The sequence below is a fragment of the Somniosus microcephalus genome, unplaced genomic scaffold (genome assembly GCF_052327205.1).
Source record: "Somniosus microcephalus isolate GS21.2 unplaced genomic scaffold, FLI_Smic_1.0 unresolved_chr9, whole genome shotgun sequence".
NCBI classification, from domain to species: domain Eukaryota; kingdom Metazoa; phylum Chordata; class Chondrichthyes; order Squaliformes; family Somniosidae; genus Somniosus; species Somniosus microcephalus.
This window is the reverse complement of record NW_028225187.1, coordinates 29,387,888-29,408,905: the sequence shown is the minus strand read 5'-3', so window position 1 is coordinate 29,408,905 and position 21,018 is coordinate 29,387,888. Positions and strand designations below refer to the sequence as shown.

The 21,018-nt window shown below is 41.7% G+C and overlaps 1 protein-coding gene across 2 annotated transcripts in view; it reads right to left on the bottom strand.

Annotated features, from left to right (window-relative positions):
• Positions 1-20,088, bottom strand: part of LOC147084983 (uncharacterized) — a 118,782-nt gene extending 98,694 nt beyond the window's left edge. For both annotated transcript variants that reach the window (XM_085979695.1, XM_085979696.1), the window contains exon 1: positions 19,992-20,088. In XM_085979695.1, coding sequence (XP_085835821.1) covers positions 19,992-20,022 — 31 coding nt within the window. In that variant the 5' untranslated portion in view covers positions 20,023-20,088. The remainder of the gene's footprint in view (positions 1-19,991) is intronic.
• Positions 20,089-21,018: the final 930 nt, after the last annotated feature.

The following is a 21,018-nucleotide window of genomic DNA, read 5'->3' as shown; positions in this document are numbered from 1 at the left end:
AAAAGTTGGGATTGATCACCTTATATCATATAGGTTTAATGGGAGATTCATCAGAATGGCACAAGGCCTGAGCAAATTCAGTTATGTGGAGAGATTAGAGAAACAGGGATTTTGTTTTTCCTTAGAGCAGTGAAGGTTAAAGGGTGTTTTATGATTAATATACCGGGAATGATGGATTTCAGTTCGGGGTAGAGGCTAGCGAAGGTGAGTTTGTTAACCTTAGAGCAGTCGAGGGTTAAGTTGAGATTTACCAGTATGGTACCGGGGATGAGGGACTTCAGTTCTGTTGAGAGGTGAGAGAAGCTGGGGTTGTTGTGGTGTAATCTGCATGTAACAAAGAAGAAGAATTATATACCGATAAGCAAAGAATATGAAAATATTGCAGTCAACAGTGACAGGGAATGCTTACAACGGAAAGTTGCGGTTTCAGCTCAGAAACGCTTCACATCGGCTAATGAAGAATTAAACCCCTGAACTTAAGAACAGGGCATCAGAATCAAGATTCAGGCTAAACATATTGAAGGATAACGCATTGTGGGAATTTCTCTGATATGTTTTAAGCCGTATAATTAGTTAATTATTTGATTAGCAGCACAGTTAGAATCAGACCTTTATAGAACCTTAGAGCAGAGAATGAAGTCACTCGGTCCAACCTTCCTGTGCTGCTCTTTGAAAGACCAATCCAATTAGGTCCGTTCATAGACTTTATAGAATCATAGAAACATAGAAGATTGGAGAGAAACATAGAAGATTGGAGCAGGACTGGGCCATTCGACCCCTCAAGCCTGCTCTGCCATTTAATGAGTCCATGGCTGATCATCCAAATTCAGTACCCTGACCTGCTCCCTCCCCATATCCCTTGGGCCCAGTAGTCTTAAGAAATATATCCAATCCATCTTGAATATATTTAATAAGTTGCCATCAAATGCCTTCTGTGGTAGAGAAATCCACAGGTTCACAACTCTCTGGGAGAAGAAGTTCCTCCTCATATCAGTCCTAAATGCCTTACCCCTTATCCTTAGACTGTGACCCTTGGTTCTGGACTCCCCCTCCATCGGGTACATACTTCCTGCATCCAGTCTCTCTAGTCATGTTAGAATTTTATAAGTTTCAATGAGATCCCCTCTCATTCTTCTAAACCCTAGCGAATATAAGCCTAATCGACCCAAACTCTCTTCGTACTTCATTCCTGTCATCCCAGGTATCAGCCTGGTGAATCATCGCTGCACTCCCTCCATGGCAAGAACATCCTTCCTCAGATAAGTCGACCAAAACTGCACACAATACTCAAGGTGTGGTCGCACCAAAGCCCTGTACAACTGCAACAAGACATCTTTGCTTCTGTACTCGAATCCTCTCGCTCTGAAGGCCAACATATCATTTGCCTTCTTAACCACCTGCTACACCTGCATGCTTACCTTTAGCGACTGGTGCCCAATGAGACCCAGGTCTCGTTACATTTTTCCCTTTTCCCAATCTATTGTCGTTCAGATAACAATCTGTCTTCCTGTTTTTGCCAGCAAAGTGGATAACCTCGCATTTTTCCACATTATACTGCATCTGCCATGCAACTGCCCAATCACCCAACCTGTCCAAATCATACCAGAGTTGCTCTGCATCATCCTCACAGCACACACGCCCACCCACCTTTGTGTCGTCTGCAAACTTGGAGGTATTACATCTAGTTCCCTCGTCTAGATCATTAACATATACTGTTAATAGCTGGGGTCCTAGCACCGATCCCTGTGATACCCCACCAGTCACTGCCTGCCACACGGAAAAAGACCCATTTATTCCAACTATTTGCTTCCTGCCTGCCAACCAGTTCTCTATCTAAGTCAGTACGTTACCCCCAATCAAGCATGATTTACCTTTTGTAAATCAGTGTTGATATTGCCCGATCCTGTCAATGTTTTCCAAGTGCTCTGCTATTACATCTTTTATAATGGACTCTGGCACTTTCCCCCTACCAACATCAGTCTTACTGGTCTATAATTCCCCATATTCTCTATACCACCTTTTTTAAATAGTGGGGTAACATTAGCTACCCTCCAATCAATGGGAACTATTCCAGAGTCTATAGATTTTCGATGATGACCAGCAATGCATCGGCTATTTCTAGGGCCAGTTCCTTAAGTCCCCTAGGATGTAGATTATCAGGCCCTGGGGATTTTCCGGCTTTCAATGCTGTCAATTTCCCTAACACCATTTCCCTACAAATACTGATTTATTTCAGTTCCTCCCTCTCATTATACCGTATGTTCCCCGAGATCTCTGGGAGGCTATTTGTGTCCTCCTTTGTGAAGACAGAACCGAAGTATGTGCTTAATCGTTCTGCCGTATATTTTTCCCCATTATAAATTGCCCTTATTCTGACTGCAAGGAACGTACGCTTGACTTCACCATTCTTTTTCTATTCACTTATCTATAGAAGCTTTTACATTCAGTTTTTCGTTCCCTGATAGCTTACTCTCATACTCTATTTTCCCCCTCTTAATTAATCCCTTTGTCCTCCGTTGCTGAATCCTAAAATGCTCCTAATCCTAAGGTTTGCTGCTTTTTGTGGCCAATTATTATGTCCTCTCCTTGGACATTTGCTATCCCTACTTTCCCTTGTTAGCCACGGTTGAGTGACCTTTTTTGTTTTATTGTTATGCCAAACAGGAATGAACAAATTCTGTAGTTCATCCATGTGATCTTAAATTATTGATATTGCCTAGCCACCGTCAACCCTTTAAGTAATGTTGCCCAATCCATCCTAGCCAACTCGCACCTCATATCATCAGAGTTTCCTTTACTTAAATTCAGGACCCTAGTCTGTGATTCAACTAATTCACTCTCCAACTTAATCAAGATTTATATCATATTATGATCGCTCCTCCTCAAGGGGTCTCCCACAACAACATTGCTAATTAACCCTTTCTCATTACATTATGACCTGTCTAAGATGGCCTGATCTCTAGTTGGTTACTTGGCATATTGGTCCAGGACGCCATCCCATATACACTCTAAGAATTCCTCCTTAAAGTGTCGTCACTAATTTGGTTAGCCCAATATATATGTAGATTAAAGTCACCCATGATAGCTGTTGTGCCCTTATTGCACACATCTCTAATTTCCCATTTAATGCCATCCCCAAACTCAGCTTTACTGTTTGGGGGTCTGTATACAACTCCCACTAATGTTTTCTGCCCCTTGGTATTTCTCAGCTCTACCCATACAAATTCCTCATCATCGGAGCTAATATCCTTCCTTACTATTTTGTTAATCTCCTCTTTAATCAGCAATGTTACCCCACCTCCTTTTCATTTTTGCCTGTCCTTCCTGAATATTGAATACCCCTGGGTTTTGAATTCCCAGCCTTGGTCACCCTGGTGCCAAGTCACCATAACTCCAACTACATCATATCCATTTACATCTATTTGTGCAGCTAATTCATCTGCCTTATTATGAATGCTCCTCGCATTATGACACAAAGAATTCAGGCTTGTTTTTTTAAAACACTTAATTGTTTTTCAATTATTATTACTGTAGCCCTGTTTGCTTTAAACCCTTCATTTCTCTGCATTCCACTTTTGCTTTTCTCCTTCCTGTCTTTTGTTTCTATCCTTGCTTCCCTTTCCTCTGTCTCCCTGCACAGGTTCCCAACCCACTGCAATTTTATTTTAAACCCTCCCCAGCAGCAGTAGCATACACTCCCCCTAGGATATCAGTCCCAGCCCCGCCCAGCTGCAAACCATTCAGTTTGTTCTGGACACAACACCCCCAGAAACGGTTCCAATGTCCCAGTGATTTGAATCCCTCCCCCTTGCACCATTCCTCTAGCCATGTATTCAGCTGAAATATCCTTCTACTTCTACTCTGACTAGCATGTGGCACTGGTAGCAATCCTGAGATTACTACCTTAGAGGTCCTTTTTTTAAATTTACCTCCTAACTCCCTATATTCAGCTTTTAGGACCTCATCCCGTTCTTCACCTATATCGTTGGTACCTATATGCACCATGACAACTGGCTGTTCATCCTCCCCTTCCAGATTGCTTTGCAGCCGCTCCAAGACATCCTTGACCCTTGCACCAGGGAGGCAACATACCATCCTGGAGTCTCGTTTGCAGCCGCAGAAACTTCTATCTATTCCCCTTACAATAGAACCCCCTATCACTATAGCTCTCCCACTCTTTTTCCTCCCGTCCTGTGCAGCTGACCCAATCATGGTGCCAGAAAGTTGCCTGCTGATTCCTTCCCCCGACAAGCCATCTCCCTCAACAATATCCAAAGTGGTATATCTGTTTGAAAGGGGGATGGCCACAGTTGACCCCTGCACTACCTGCTTGCGCCTACTAATGTGTTTGGTGGTCACCCATTCCCTTCCTGCCTGTGCAGCATTTGGCTGCCATGTGACCATTTTCCTAAATGTGCTATCCACGATGTCCTCAGCATCACGAATGCTCTATGTATCCATGCGCAGCTCCAATGCCACAATGCGGTCTGTCAGTAGCTGCAGCTGGATACACTCCCCACACACATGGTCGTCAGGGACACAGGAAGTGTCCCTGATTTCCCAAGCAGTGCAGGAGGAGCATGCCTCGGGGCCTAGCTGTCCTGTCATGACGTACACTTTAATTAATTTAAATTAAATTAGATCAAATCAATACCACTAATTACACTATAATTAAATTATATACTCAAGGGCCCTTGGTTACTAGCACTCCCCAATACACAACAGAGACCTTAGAAACTATAACTACAATAACTAAGTCCTTCTAAATTTTATAAACTATTAACCTTAACTATCAAGCTATGGAGTAGCATAAATACTCAACTGGCTGTACTCACCCAATCAGCTGCTTCCTCTTGTCTGCATCACTTTTAATCCATCTAGCCCTGCCATTTTTCCTGTTCTAGCATTTACCCAATTCCCTTTTGACAGTTACAAATAATGGTTCAGAAATAGATTGATTCTCAGACATTCATTATTAATACAATTGAAGTCCTGTCTTTTACATTGCATCAGGGATAATATTCCACCTAGAATCTCCTAATCTACAATAAGGGGCAGTGTACACAAACACAATGTGTCAATTAGAAACATACAAACCACCTGTTAGCCCTGTATTATGCTACACATGTAAATGTGCTTTGAAATCAATGTAGCTTGTTTCAGAGTCCAAAAATTATAATAAGAAAACAGCATCGGAACTATAAGATGTAAATCCACTTTGCAGGAAAATGAAACCCATGTGTTTCACATTACCTTTATCTAAAAAGCAAGTCTGCTTGGAGCATGGTCAGAATAGTAGTAAACTTGAAATTGTAGTAAGCTGTGAGGAGGATAGCAGCAGACCTCAAGAGGGCAGAGACAGACTGTTGAAATGGGCAGGCACGTTGCAGATGATATTTAATGCAGAGACATGTGAATTGATAATTTTTGCGAATACAAATGAGAAGAGACAATAGAAAGGACATTAGTGGTTAGCACTGTTGCCTCACAGCGCCAGGGACCCGGGTTCGAATCTGGCCTCGGGTGACTGTCTGTGTGGAGTTTGCACATTCTCCCCGTGTTTGCGTGGGTTTCCTCCGGGTGCTCCGGTTTCCTCCCACAGTCCAAAGATGTGCGGGTTAGGATGATTGGCTATGATAAATTGACCCTTAGTGTTAGGGGGATTAAATACGTGGGGATAGGGTGGGATATGTGTTGGTGCAGGCTCGATGGGCCGAAATGGCCTCTATCTGCACTGTGGGGTTTCTGTGATCTGTGATCTGGGATTATAAAATGTTACAGGGCATTCAGGGTGCACATATCAAGATAGGTTGATCAATATTTAAAAAAAAACTTGATGATCTTTGGCTTTAAAATTAGAGGTATAAAGTACAAAAGTAAGGGGATTTGCTAAACCTTTGTATATCACTGGTTAGGCCTCAGCTGGAGCATTGTGTCACATTCTGGGCACCGCACTTTAGATAGGATTTCACGACATTGTAAATGGTGCCAAGGAAATTTACCAGAATGGTGCCAGGGATGGGGGAATTCAGTTATGTAGAATAACTAGAGAAGCTGGCATTGGTTTCCTTATGGCAGAGAGGTATAAGGGAAGATTTACCAGAATGGCACGAGGCCTGAGCAACTTCAGTTATGTAGAGAGATTAGAGGAACTGGGATGTATTTTTTCTCCTTAGAACAGAGAAGGCAAATGTGTGATGTATCAATAATATACCGGGAATGAGGGACTTCAGTTATGAGGAGAGATGAGAGAAGCTGGGTTTGCTCTATTGTAATCTGCATGGAACAAAGAAGAGGAATAAATTACGGATAAGTAAAAAATATTAAAGTATTTCAGGTGTCAGTTAACAGTGACAGGAAATGTTTACAACGGAAACCCGTGGTTTCAGCTCAGAAGCACTTCACGTTCAACAATGAAGCATTTAACCCCTGACATTTACAACAGGACATCAGAACCAAGACTCAGGCGAAACATATTGAGGCTATTGCATGGTGGGAATCTCTCTGAAATGTTTCAAGCCGAATAATATGAATACCACCACAGTTCGAATCAGACAAACTTAGAGCAGAGAAGGAGGCCATAGGCCCAACCTGCCTGTGTGGCTCTTTGATGGACCAATCCAATTAGGCCCATTCATAGGTTTTTCCACCTAACCCTGCACATTTATCCTTTTCAAGTATTTATGCAATTCCCTTTTGACAGTTACAATTAGAGGTTCAGAAACAGATTGATTCTCAGACATTCATTTATTAATACAATTGAATTCCAGTCTTTTAAGTTACATCAGGGATAATATTCCACCTAGAATCTCTGAAACAATATATTAGGATGGACTTGTACACAAACGCAATGTGTGAAGTAGGAACATATAAACCGCCTCTATGCCCTGTATTGTCCTACAACTGGATCTGTGCCCTGAAATCATAGTAGTTCATTTCAGCATCCAAAAAAATAAAATGAATGAACGGCATCGGAACTATAAGATATAAATCCCCTTTGCAGGAAAATGAAACCCATGCATTTCACATTTCTATTATCTAAAAAACAAGTCTTTTTGTATCACGGTTGGAAATGTAGTAAACTTGAAATTGTAGTAAGCAGTGAGGGGGATAGAAATAGACTTCAGGAGGGCAGTGAGAGGCTGGTGAAAAGGCAGGTATCATTTAAGGCAGAGAAATGTGAAGTGATGATTATTGGGAAGACAAATGAGGAGACAATATAAATAAAATAATAAAGTGTTACAGGGCATTAAAGGTGCACAAAAACAAGATCATTTGTTCAATATGTAAAAAAAACTTTAAGAACTTTGGCTTTAAATGTAGAGGCATAAAGTACAAAAACAAGGATATTTGCACAACCTTTGTATATCACTGGTTAGGTCTCAGCTGGAGCATTGTGTCCCATTGTGTGCACCACACATTTGGAAGGGTGTCACGACCTTGTAAAGGGTCCAAAGTAAATTTAGCAGAATGGTGCCAGGGATGAAAGAAGCTGGGATTGGACTCCTTATGGCAGAGAGGTATAAGGGAAGATTTACCAGAATGGCACGATGCCTGAGCAACTTCAGTTATGTAGAGAGTTTAGAGAAAGAGGGATTTTTTTTCTCCATCGAGCAGAGAAGGTTAAGGTGCGATGTATCAGTAATATACCCAGAATGAGGGACTTAAGTTCCGTGGAGAGACTAGAGCAGTGAAAGTGAAGTGGACATCTACCAGTACGGTACGGGGATGAGGGACTTCAGTAACGATGAGTGACTAGAGAAGGTGGGATTATTCTGCTTAGAGCAGTGAAGGTGAAGTGGAGATTTAACCATTTGGTACCGGGAATGGGGGACTTCAGATTGGAGGAGAGATGAGAGAAGCTGGGGTTGGTCTGGTGTAATCTGCATGGAAGAAAGAAGAGGAATTAAATACCAATAAGCAAAGAATATGAAGATATTTCAGGCTGCAGTTAACAGTGACAGGAAATGCTTACAACGGAAACCTGTGGTTTTAGCTCAGAAATGCTTCACCTCGGGCAATGCAGCATTTGACGCCTGACCTTAACAACAGGGCATCAGAACCAAGACTCTGGCTAAACATATTGAAGGCTAATGCATGGTGGGAATCTCTCTGATATGTTTTAAGCCGCATAATTAGTTAATTCTTTGAACACCACCACAGTTAGAATCAGTTATTTATAGAACCTAAGAGCGGAGAGGGGGCCACTAGGTCCAACCTGCCTGTGCGTCTCTTTGAAAAACCAATTCAATAGGCCCTTTCATAGACTTTATCCACCTAGCCCTGAACGTTATTCCTGTTCAAGCATTTACCCAATTCCATTTTGACAGTTACATTTAAAGGTCCAGAAACAGATTGTTTCTCAGACATTCATTTATTAATACAATTGAATTCCAGTCTTTTAAATTACATCAGGGAATATATTCCACCTAGAATCGCCTACATTATAAATTAGGGTCGTGTACACAAACACAATCTGAGAAATAGGTACATATAAGCCGCCTCTTAGCCCTGTATTGTGCTACAAATGTAACTGTGCATTGAAAAAAAATGTAGTTTGTTTCAGAGTCCAAAAAATTTAAATGAATAAACGGCATCGTAACTATAAGATTTATCTCACCTTTACAGGAAAATGAAACCCATGCATTTCACATTTCTTTCATCTAAAAATCAAGCCTGCTTGTAGCATGGTTGGAAATGTTGTAAACATGAAATTATAGTAAGCAGTGAGGAGCATAGCAGCAGAAGTCAGGAGGGCAGTGGCAGGCTGCTGAATTTGGCACAGAGGTGGCAGATGACATTTAATGCAGAGAAATGTTAAGTGAGGATTATTGGGAAGACAAATGAGGAGACAATATGAAGGAAATTATAAAATGTTATAGGGCATTCAGGGTGCACACAAACAAGATAATTTGGTCAATATGTTAAAAAAAACTTTAACATCAGTGGCTATAAATATAGAGGCATAAAGAACAAAAGGAAGGATGTTTGCAAAACCTTTGTATATCACTGGTTAGGTCTCAGCTGGAGCATTGTGTCCCATTCGGGGCACCACACTTTAGGAAGGATGTCAGGACCTTGTAAAAGGTCCCAAGGAAACTTACCAGAATGGTGCAGGGATGGGGGAATTCAGTTATGTAGAATAATTAGAGAAGCTGGGATTGGTCTCCTTATGGCAGAGAGGTATAAGGGAAGATTTACTAGAATGGCACGAGACCTGAGCAACTTCAGATATGTAGAGAGATTAGAGAAACATGGATGTTCTTTCTCCCTCAGCAGAGAAGATTAAGATGTGATCATTCTGTAATATACCAGGAATGAGGGACTTCAGTTTCGTGTAGAGACTGGAGATGTTAGGATTGTTATCCTTAGAGCAGTGAAGGTAAAGTGAAGACTTACCAGTACGGTACCGGGAATGAGGGACTTCAATTTTTCGGAAACATGAGAGAAGCTGGGGTTGTACAGATGTAATATGCCGGGAACAAAGAGGAGGAATTAAATACCGATAAGCAATGAATATGAAAATAGTTCAGGCTGCAGTTAACAGTGAAAGGAAATGCTTACAGCGGTAACCTGTGGTTTCAGCTCAAAGCACTTCACATCAGAAGATGAAGCATTTAATACCTGACATTAACAACAGGTCATCAGAACCAAGACTCAGGCTAAACATATTGAAGGTAATGCATGGTGGGAATCTCTCTGATATGTTATATGCCGTATAATTAGTTAATTCTGTGAATACCAGCACAGGTACAATCATTAAATTATAGAACCTTAGAGCAGAGAAGGAGGCCGCTCGGTCCAACCTGCCTGTGATGCTCTTTGAAAGACCAATCCAATTAGGCCCTTTCATAGACGTAATCCAATTAAACCTGCACGTTTGACCTGTTCAAGCATTGACGCATTTCCACTTTGAAAATTACAATTAAAGGTTAAGTAACAGATTGATTTTCAGACATTCAGTTATTAATAGAATTGAATTCCAGTCTTTCAAATTACATCAGGGATAATATTCCACCTAGCATCTCCTAAACTATAAATTAGTGGCGTGTACACAAACACAATGTGTGAAATAGGAGCATACAAACCGACTCTTAGCCCTGTATTATGCAACAAATGTAACTGTGCCTTGAAATCACTGTAGTTTATTTCAGAGTCGGAAAAGATAAAGTGAGTAAACAGAATTGGAAATATAAGGCTTAAATCCCCTTTTCAGGAAAATGAAACCTAAGTCTGCTTGGAGCACGGTTGGAAATGTATTAAACTTGAAATAGTAATAAGCAGTAAGGGGGATAGCAGCAGACTTCAGGAGGGCAGAGACAGGCTGGTGAAATGGGCAGACAGGTGGCAGATGACATTTAATGCAGAGAAATGTGAAGTAATGATTATTTGGAAGACACATGAGGAGACACTATGGAGGAAATTATAAAATGTTAAATGGTATTCAAGGTGCACAAACACTAGATAATTTCGTCAATATGTTAAAAAGTATAAAGATCATTGGCTTTAAAAGTAGCGGAATAAAGTACAAAAGAAAGGATGTTTGCAAAACCTTTGCATATCACTGGTTAGGTCTCAGCTGGAGCATTCTGTCTCATTCGGGGCACCACACTTTAGGAAGGATGACAAAACCTTGTAAAGGGTCCCAAGGAAATTTACCAGAATAGTGCCAGGAATGGGGGTATTGAGATATGTAGAATAACTAGCGAAGCTGGGATTTGTCTCCTTATGGCAGAGAGGTATAAGGGGAGATTTGCCATAATTTCCCGAGGCCTGGGCAAATTCAGTTATGTAGAGAGATTAGAGAAACAGGGCTGTTTTTTTCCCCGTCAGCATAGCAGGTTAAGGTGTGATATATCTGTAATGTACCTGGAATGAGGGACATCAGTTCTGTGGAGACACTAGAGAAGGTGGGATTATTCTCCTTAGAGCAGGGTAGGTGATGTGAAGATTTACCAGTACGGTACCGGGGGTGAGAGACTTCAGTTTTGAGCAGAGACTAGGGAAGGTGGCATTATTCTCCTTAGAGCAGTGAAGCTGAAGTGGAGATTGAACAGTATGGTACCAGGAATGAGGGACTTCAGTAATGAGGAGGGACGAGGGAAGGTGGTATTATTCTCCTTAGAGCAGTGAAGGTGAAGTGGAGATTGAACAGTATGGTACCAGGAATGAGGGACTTCAGTAATGAGGAGGGACGAGGGAAGGTGGCATTATTCTCCTTAGAGCAGTGAAGGTGAAGTGGAGATTGAACAGTACGGTACCAGGAATGAGGGACTTCAGTAATGAGGAGGGACGAGGGAAGGTGGCATTATTCTCCTTAGAGCAGTGAAGGTGAAGTGGAGATTGAACAGTACGGTACCAGGAATGAGGGACTTCAGTAATGAGGAGGGACGAGGGAAGGTGGGATTATTCTCCTCAGAGCAGTGAAGGTGAAGTGGAGATTTAACAGTATGGTACTGGGAATGAGGGACTTCAGTTTGGAAAACAGATGAGAGAAACTTGGGTGGTTCTGGTGCAATATGTAGGGAACAAAAAAGAGGCACTAAATACCGATAAGCAAAGAAAATTAAAAAAAATTCAAGCTGCAGTTAACAGTGACAGGAAATGCTGACAATGGAAACCCGTGGTTTCAGCTCAGAAAAGCTTCACGTCTGACAATGAAGCATTTAACCCTGACATTACCAACAGGGCATCAGAACCAAGACTCAGGCTAAACACATTGAAGGATAATGCATGGTTGGAATCTCTCTGATATGTTTTAAGCCGTACAATTAGTTAATTATTTGAATACCAGCACAGTTAGAATCAGATATTTATAGAACGATAGAGCAGAAAAGGAGGCCTGTGCGGCTCTTTGAAAGACCAATCCAATCAGGCCCTTTCATAGACTTTATCCACGGAAACATGCACCTCAAGCATTTATCTAATTCCATTTTGTCAGTTACATTTAAAATTTCAGAAACAGATTGATTCTAAGATATTCAATTAATAATACAATTGAATTCCAGTCTTTTAAATTACATCAGGGAGAATATTCCACCTAGAATCTACTGAACTTTAAATTAGTAGCGTGTACACAAACACAATGTGTGAACTAGGAACATACAAACTTCTTCTTAACCCTGTAGTGCGCTACAAATATAACGTTGCCTTGAAATCAATGTAGTTTGTTTCAGTGTCCAAAAAATTAAAATGGTAAATGGAATCGGAAATATAAGATTTATATCCCCTTTGCAGGAAAATTAAATGTATGTGTTTCACATTTATTTTCTCTGGAAAGCATGTCAGCTAAGAGCACGATTGGGAATGAAGTAAACTTGAAATTGTAGTAAGCATTGAGGAGGTTAGCAGCAGACTTCAGGAGGGCAGAGATAGGCTGATGAAAGGGACAGATACGTGGCAGATTACATTTAATGCAGAGAAATGTGAAGTGATGAATTTTGGGAAGACAAACGAGAAGAGACAATATAAAGGAAATTATAAAATGTTACAAGGCAATCAGGGTGCACACAAACAAGATAAGTTGGTCAATATATTTTAAAAACTTTAAGATCTTTGGCTTTAAAAGTAGAGGTATAAATTACAAAAGGGAGGAAGTGAAGCTAATCCTTTGTTAGGCATTACTAACTGGTTAGGCCTCAGCTGGAGCATTGTGTCCCATTATGGGCACCACACTTTAGGAAGGATGTCAAGACCTTGTAAAGGGTCCCAAGGAAATTTACCAGAATGGTGCCAGTGATGGGGGAATTAAGTTATTTAGAATAAATAGAGAAGCTGAGATTGGTCTCCTTATGGCAGAGAGGTATAACGGAAGATTTACCAGAATGGCACGAAGCCTGAGCAACTTCAGTTATGTAGAGAGATTAGAGAAACTGGGTTGTGTTTTCTCCGTTGAGCAGAGAAGGTTAAGTTGTGATGTATCTGTAATATACCAGGAATGCAGGACTTCAGTTCCTTGTAGACACTAGGGAAGGTGGGATTATTCTCCTTAGAGCAGTGGAGGTGAAGATTTACAAGTATGGTAGCGGGAATGAGGGAATTCAGTAATGAAGAGAGACAAGGGAAGGTGGGATTATTCTCCTTAGAGCAGTGAAGATGAAGTGGAGATTTACCAGTACGGTACCGGGAATGAGGGAATTCAGTAATGAAGAGAGACAAGGGAAGGTGGGATTATTCTCCTTAGAGCAGTGAAGATGAAGTGGAGATTTACCAGTACGGTACCGGGAATGAGGGAATTCAGTAATGAAGAGAGACAAGGGAAGGTGGGATTATTCTCCTTAGAGCAGTGAAGGTGAAGTGGAGATTTACCCGTATGGTAGCGGGAATGAGGGAATTCAGTAATGAAGAGAGACAAGGGAAGGTGGGATTATTCTCCTTAGAGCAGTGAAGGTGCAGTGGAGATTTACCAGTATGGTAGCGGGAATGAGGGAATTCAGTAATGAAGAGAGACAAGGGAAGGTGGGATTATTCTCCTTAGAGCAGTGAAGGTGTAGTGGAGATTTACCAGTATGGTAGCGGGAATGAGGGAATTCAGTAATGAAGAGAGACTAGGGAAGGTGGGATTATTCTCCTTAGAGCAGTGAAGGCGCAGTGGAGATTTACCAGTACAGTACCGAGGATGAGGGACTTCAGTTATGAGGCGGGACTATGGAAGGTGACATTATTCTCCTTAGAGCAGTGAAGATGAAGTGTAGATTTAACTGTTTGGTACTGGGAATGAGGGAATTCAGTTTGGAGGAGAGACGAGAGAAGCTGACGTTGTTCGCATGCAATCTGCATGGAAAAATGAAGAGTAATTAAATACCGATAAGCAAAGAATATGAAAATATTTCAGGCTGCAGTTAACAGTGACAGGAAATGCTTACAACGGAAACCTGTGGTATTAGCTCAGAAAAGCTTCACCTCGGATAATGAAGCATTTAACCCCTGACATTAACAACAGCGCATCAGAACCAAGACTCAGGCTAAACACATTGAAGGATAATGCATGGTGGGAATCTCACTGATGTGTTTTAAGCCGTATAATTAGTTAATTCTTTGAATATCAGCTCAGTTGTTTCATAAAATTATAGAACCTTAGAGCAGAGAAGGAGGCCACTAGGTCCAAAGTGACTGTGTGGCTCTTTGAAAGAGCAATACAGTTGGACCCTTTCATGGACTGTTTCCACATAGGTCTGCACGTGTTTCCATTTCAAGCATTTATCCAATTACTTTTTGAAAGTTAAAATTAGAGGTGCAGTAACAGATTGATTCTCAGGCACCATTTATTAATAAAATTGAATTCCAGTGTATTAAATTATATCAGAGATAATATTCCACCTAGATACTCCTAAATTATAAATTAAGGGCCGTGTACACCAGCACAATGTGAGAAAAGCAGCATACAAACCACCTCTTAGACCTGTATTGTGCTATAAATTTAACTGTCCCTTGAAAGCAATGTATTTTTTTCAGACTCCAAAAAAGTTAAAATGTGTAAACGGCAGCGGAGCTATAAGAGTTAAATCCACTTTGCAGAAAAATGAAATCCATGTGTTTTACATTTATTTTATCTAAAAAGCAATCTACTTACAGCATGGTTGGAATTGTAGTAAACTTGAGTTAGTAGTAAGCAGTGAGGGGGATAGCAGTAGCCTTCAGGAGGGCCGAGACAGGCTGGTGAAAAGGGCAGACACGTGGCAGGTAACTTTTAATGCAGAGAAATGTGAAGTGATGATTTTTGGGAAGACGAATGAGAAGAGACACTAAAAAGGAAATGATAAAACGTTGCAGAACATTCAGGATGCACATCAATAAGATAAGTTGGTCAAACATTTAAACCATCTTTAAGATCATTGACTTTTAAAGTAGAGGTGTGTGGATGAGGGTAGTGCAGTGGATGTGGTTTACATGAATTTCAGTAAGGCTTTCGATAAAGTCCAGCATAGGAGACTGGTCAAGAAGGTAAGCCCCATGGGATCCAGGGTGCCTTGGCACATTGGATCCAAAACTGGCTTAGTGGCAGAAGGCAGTGTGATGGTGGAAGGTTGTTTTTGTGACTGGAAGCCTGTGTCCAGTGGGGTACCGCAGGGATCGGTGCTGGGTCCCTTGCTGTTTGTGGTCTACATTAATGATTTGGATGTGAATGTAAAAGGTATGATCAGTAAGTTCGCAGATGACACGAAAATTGGTGGGGTGGTAAATAGCAAGGAGGGTAGCCTCAGTCTGCAGGACGATATAGATGGCTTGGTCAGATGGGCGTAACAGTGGCAAATGGAATTTAACCCTGAAAAGTGTGAGGTGATGCATTTTGGAGGGACTAACAAGGCGAGGGAATACACAATAAATGGTAAGACCCGAGGAAAGACAGAGGATCAGAGGGAATTTTGTGTGCATGTACATAGATCCCTGAAGGCAGCAGAACAGGTGGATAAGGTGGTTAAAAAGGCATATGGGATACTTGCCTTCATTAGCCGAGGCATAGAATATAAGAGCAGGGAGGTTATAATGGAGCTGTACCAAACGCTGGTTAGGCCACGGCTGGAATACTGTGTGCAGTTCTGGTCGCCACACTATAGGAAGGATGTGATTGCTTTGGAGAGGGTGCAGAGGAGATTCACCAGGATGTTACCTGGGCTGGAGCGCTTCAGCTATGAAGACAGACTGGAGAGGCTGGGGTTATTTTCCTTGGAGCAGAGAAGGCTGAGGGGGGACCTGATTGAGGTGTACAAAATTATGAGGGGCATAGATAGGGTAGATAGAAAGGAACTTTTTCCCTTAGTAGAGGGGTCACTAACAAGGGGGCATAGATTCAAGGTAAGGGGCAGGAGGTTTAGAGGGGATTTGAGGAAGAACTTTTTCACCCAGAGGGTTGTTGGAATCTGGAACTCACTGCCTGAAACGGTGGTAGAGGCAGGAACCCTCACAACATTCAAGAAGCATTTGGATGAGCACTTGAAATGCTATAGCATACAAGGCTACGGACCAAATGCTGGAAAATGGGATTATATTAGACAGGGCCTGATGGCCAGTGCAGACGCGACAGGCCGAAGGGCCTCTTTCTGTGCTGTATAACTCTAAGACTCTAAAGTAGAGGTATAAATTACAAAAGGAAGGAGGTTTGCTAAATCTTTGTATATCACTGGTTAGGCCACAGCTGGAGCATTGATCCCATTCTGGGCAGCACACTTTAGGAAGGATTTAATGGCCTTGTAAAAGGTGCAGAGGAAAGTTACCAGAATGTATCAGAGATGAGGGTATTCCGCTATGTAGAATGACTAGAGAAGCTGGGATTGTTTTCCTTATGGCAGAGCGGTATAAGGAAAGATTTACCATACTGCTTCCAGGGATGGTGGACTTTGGTTATGTGGAGAGACTGGAGAATCTGTGTTTGGTCTCCTTGGTACAAACCAGACTTGTGCGCATAAGGAGAAAAGATGGTGTTTCAGAAGCAAGAGTGCCTGGATGAGCAAGGGAATAAGGGTTAAACTGATCAGAAACAGCAGGCTTATGACAGATGTCAAGTGTACGAATACAGCAGAACAACTCATCTGGAGCGTGCAGACAGAAATTGAAAAACGATATAAGAAGGGCAAAGAGAGATTACGAAGACAGATTAGCGGGTACAATTAACAGGAATACAACAGTTGTTCATATATAAAAGCTGAAAGTGTAGTTAAAGGAATTGCGGGGCCGAGCAGGCTATAAAGGGCAAAATTCTTGTGGAGGCTGATGGTATAAGTGAGGTACTGAATGAGTATTTTGCATCTGTATTCACAAAAGAGGATGAAATTGCAGTAGAAGATGGGAAGTATATATATTGGATAGGACAAAAGTAGATAGAAAGTGGCGATAAATGTGTTGGAATCATTCAAAGGTAACAATTCTGCTGGTCCATATGGGATGCAACCTACGTTGCTTGTTGAAGCTATGTTGGAGATAGCAGAAGTTCTGACCACCGTCTTGCAACCCTCCTTGGAAATGGGAATGTTGCTAGAGGACTGAATGATTGCAAATGTCATTGAATGTCCAAAAACGGGGAGAATGATTAACCTTTTTTAAAAAAAGATAATCAGTCTACATTTGGCAGTGGGAAAACTATTGGAAACCAGAGTTATTGACAACATTATTTCTTATTTAGAGAAGCATGGTTTAGTAAGGGAGAGCAATTGTCCCTTACTAAATTATATTGATCAAGATTAATCGTGTTGGATTGCCCTGATTGAGATCTTAGTTGAAGTAGGAATGAGGGTTGACGAGGGTAATGCAGTAGATGTTGTGTATCAGGAATTTCAATAATGTATCACATAACAGACTCACTAGAAAAGTAGAAGCACGTGGTAGTAAAGGGACGGTGGTGAATAGTGTTCTTAAATGGCGAAGGGAAAAGAGACAGTGTAGTCGTGAACAGATGTTGTATCGACCATGTGGAAGTAGGCAGCGGTGTAACCCAGGGGTCATTGTTAAGACCATTGATTTACCTATTATATAAAAATGACCTGGACTTGTGTATAAGGGATAAAATTTCGAATATTGCGTTTGATGCTAAATTTGGCAAAGTGTAATGAGTGCGCAGGAGAGCAGCAGACTTCAGGAGGATATATTCTGAGTGGTGAAATGGACAGACATATGCCACATGCAATTTACTGCGGCTAACTGTGCAGTGAAGCTCTTCGGGAGAAACACCATGGAGAGGCCGTATACTGTAAATTACAATATCTTCAAGGGGTAAACGCGCAAAGAGAACATACTCACAAATCATTGAAGGTGACCGGGCAAGTAAATAAAGCAGCATAGAATGTGTATGGGATAATTGGCTTTCAAAAAAAAGCCATTGAATACAACAACAAGGAAGTCATGCTAAACATTTACAAATCACTGGTTAGGCCTCAGCTGGAGTATTGTGTACAATTCTAAGCAGCACAGTTTAGGAACGATGTCAAGTTCCTTGGAGGGTAGAGAGAAGGTTTCCAGTATGTTAGTAGGGATGAGGGACCTCAATTGGAGAGGATGAACTTGTTCACCTTATAACAGAACATGGCAATGGGAGAGCAGATAGAGGTACTCACAATAATATGGTGTTTTGATAAAGCAAATAGCGACAAACTCGTTCCCCTTGCAAGTGGGTCAGCAACCAAAGGTCACAGATTTAAAAATAATTTGAAAAACGCCGAGAGGGGACATGACAGGAAATTATTTGACACGAGAGGTTGGTAATATCTGGAGTGCACCACCTGAAATGGTGGTGGAATCAGGTTACATAGGATATTTCCTAAGGCCATTGAACATATACTTGAAGAGCACTAATTTGCATAGTTACGGGTAAAATGGTCCAGGCTGGGACTAATTTGGACAGATCATTCAAAGAGCCGACACAGCTCCTTCTGCACTGTAAGATTCTATGATCCTAACTAAATAACGTCAATTGAGATGAGCGTTTGAAAACAATTCCAACAATCCATGGCTAGGATCAAGATGTACTTTGGGCCTAATGACACAAAGCAGCTTTAAATGATGATCAGATACACAAACGGTCCATTTTGTGACTAAGTGAAAGTATCAGTGAAAGCTAAAGGAAATCAGCTGGATGGAGTGTGTGTGCAAACATTGAGCATCTTTACAAATCTCCACATGCGAACATACCATGGAACAGGATGGCAATGCAAGCAACGTAGCTCCATTATGGAATGGCTGGAGACATTAACGGTAGGAATTGAGATTCACCGTGATGGAGATTAAGAGATAAATTCTGAGCACAAAAGGCAGCTGTAGCATAGTGTTTGTTGAAGGACATTGGTCTACACCCACTGTGCAGATTTCTATCTCAGTCAGATGCTCAACTCTAGCAGACTGAATGAGGAAGTGGACTTATCTAAATTCGTAGATCTGAAAACTGCCTGAATTAATCACCAGAAATGTTTATTTTTAGGCAGTACACACACGCTCATGAATACCACAAGGCGCCTTAAATTGAGATGCAAGATGGCAAAGAGAATGAAACATAAGCAAACAAAGGGAAAATCGACTGTGCTGCAGAGAACAGTAACAGCAGATAGTTGTCATAATGGAAGGCAGTGGTTTCAAATCGAAGGAGCTTTAGTTCAAATAAAGAGGAACTGATCTGCACACAGAAAGAACAGTGTCTCTGCACCAACTGCAGAGCTTAAAATATATTTTATGGAATATCCACTGACTGTTAATAATTTTTACTGCTGATTATCTCTGCAAATCTCCTGAACCATACAATCATATAAGCGTACGGCACAAGAGCAGATCATTCGGCCCGTTGTGCCTGTGCCGGCCAGAAAGGTTTTTCCTTTGCCCACTGATCACATTCCTGTTCTGTTCAGCAAATTACCAGGCTTTACAGAACCGAGAGAATGACATTTATTTCAAGTGAACATCTTTGTGAAAGCTCAAACCTAATCAGCTGAAATTGTGAGTTATCATACACAAATATAACCGTTTTATTTCAATTAGTCTAATCTTTCCCTTTCTTTTATAAAGGAGGCGACTCTCCCTGGAACATGGTTGTAAGGGCAGCGCTTTTCTGTTTTGCCCTTGGGTGGAGCGGACACTTTCCATGTCTGAGCTCAGACGCTGTGTGTACTTGAACAGTCTGATTACACAAGGTGTGAACATGGACCCTGACAGTGTCCTCAGTGGACATCCACTAATCAACACTTTACAAAGGAGACACGCGGTAATGATCAGCAGTGGGCACTCTCTCTACTTCACTCTCCACCGCAAATCACTCAACGCTCCCGAAAACTGATACCAGTTGCACTCGCTCAACGTTACCAACTGAGAATTCTGAATAAACAAGTATCCGCTCCGAAAGCTTTCCAATCTAAACTGCTTCAATCCAAACGAGGAGTTACTTTCATCCACTGAGCTACTGGACATCGGGCACCGCCGGGCTCAGTCCTGCTCTACAGCTTACAACTGCCCACTCAGTTACTTCACAGAACTGGAATGCAGTAATGTAGGTATAAAATTGTTTTGCGACTCACCAACCATCAGTAACAAGGCGGCTGTGTCCATGTTCTAGAGTGAGCTACTTTAAGACATGAGAGCTGTAAGGAACGGCGACTGAGCCTCTTGCTACACCTCCCAGAAGGCCATACCTTGAAGCGTTCAGAGACGGAGAGCCGAAACAGAGGTTGAGAGGAAGTGATGTGGCCCCACAATTAAATGAACTGCACCACAATAAAATAAGGATTGGAACTTTGCAAGGTCCAACATGGGAACATTTTCATTTTGTAAGATTCGCAATTTTCAGCAAAAATCACGCAAGAAAACTGGATAAAATAAGACTGTTTATTGACCAAAGTAAGCTTGCACAGAAAAACCTTTGATAAAAGGGCATACAAAATGGCCGCCAGGCCCCGTGATCAGTTTATGAACCATTTTATTTCTGTTACTGCAAGCCAGACAGGCTTGTGGATTGAAGACAGTGAGCCCACGAAAGCCAGTCTCTGGGAACCAAAACTCAGAGCAACAGCATACATATTCAATGGATTATAAGTACAGGATGGGGCCCATCAAGATATGGGCGGACAATGTAAAAACACTTATACCCATTTATCGTACAAAGGAAAAACCGTTTAGCAGCCATCAAGGAAAATGTCCGGACCGATCAATATGCGAACCGAGCCACGGTGACAATGCAAAAGACATTGAAAGACATTATCGGCCAGGAAGGCCAGTTTAAGTTATCACCGGCTCCGTTACAAGACAAAGCGCCCCTGCAGAGATTTCTGCCCGCCAAAATTAATACAAAGACAGGACTATGATTTGGCGGGAGATAAGACTGTCCCAAAAGAGTATAACTATGGATTGAAAGTCCATCTAAAAAACTTCGGACTCCGGGTTACTTGAACAACTTCTTCTTCACTGCCACGGCTTCTTGTTGGGCGACTTCAGGCTTCCATTTCTTCAAGAACTTTCTTCTACGAGGAACGAACGAAGGGCGGACGGTGCCCGGATCGGCGCCTCTTCCACTTCGGCAGATCGATGAAAACGTTTTCGTCTTTTTAA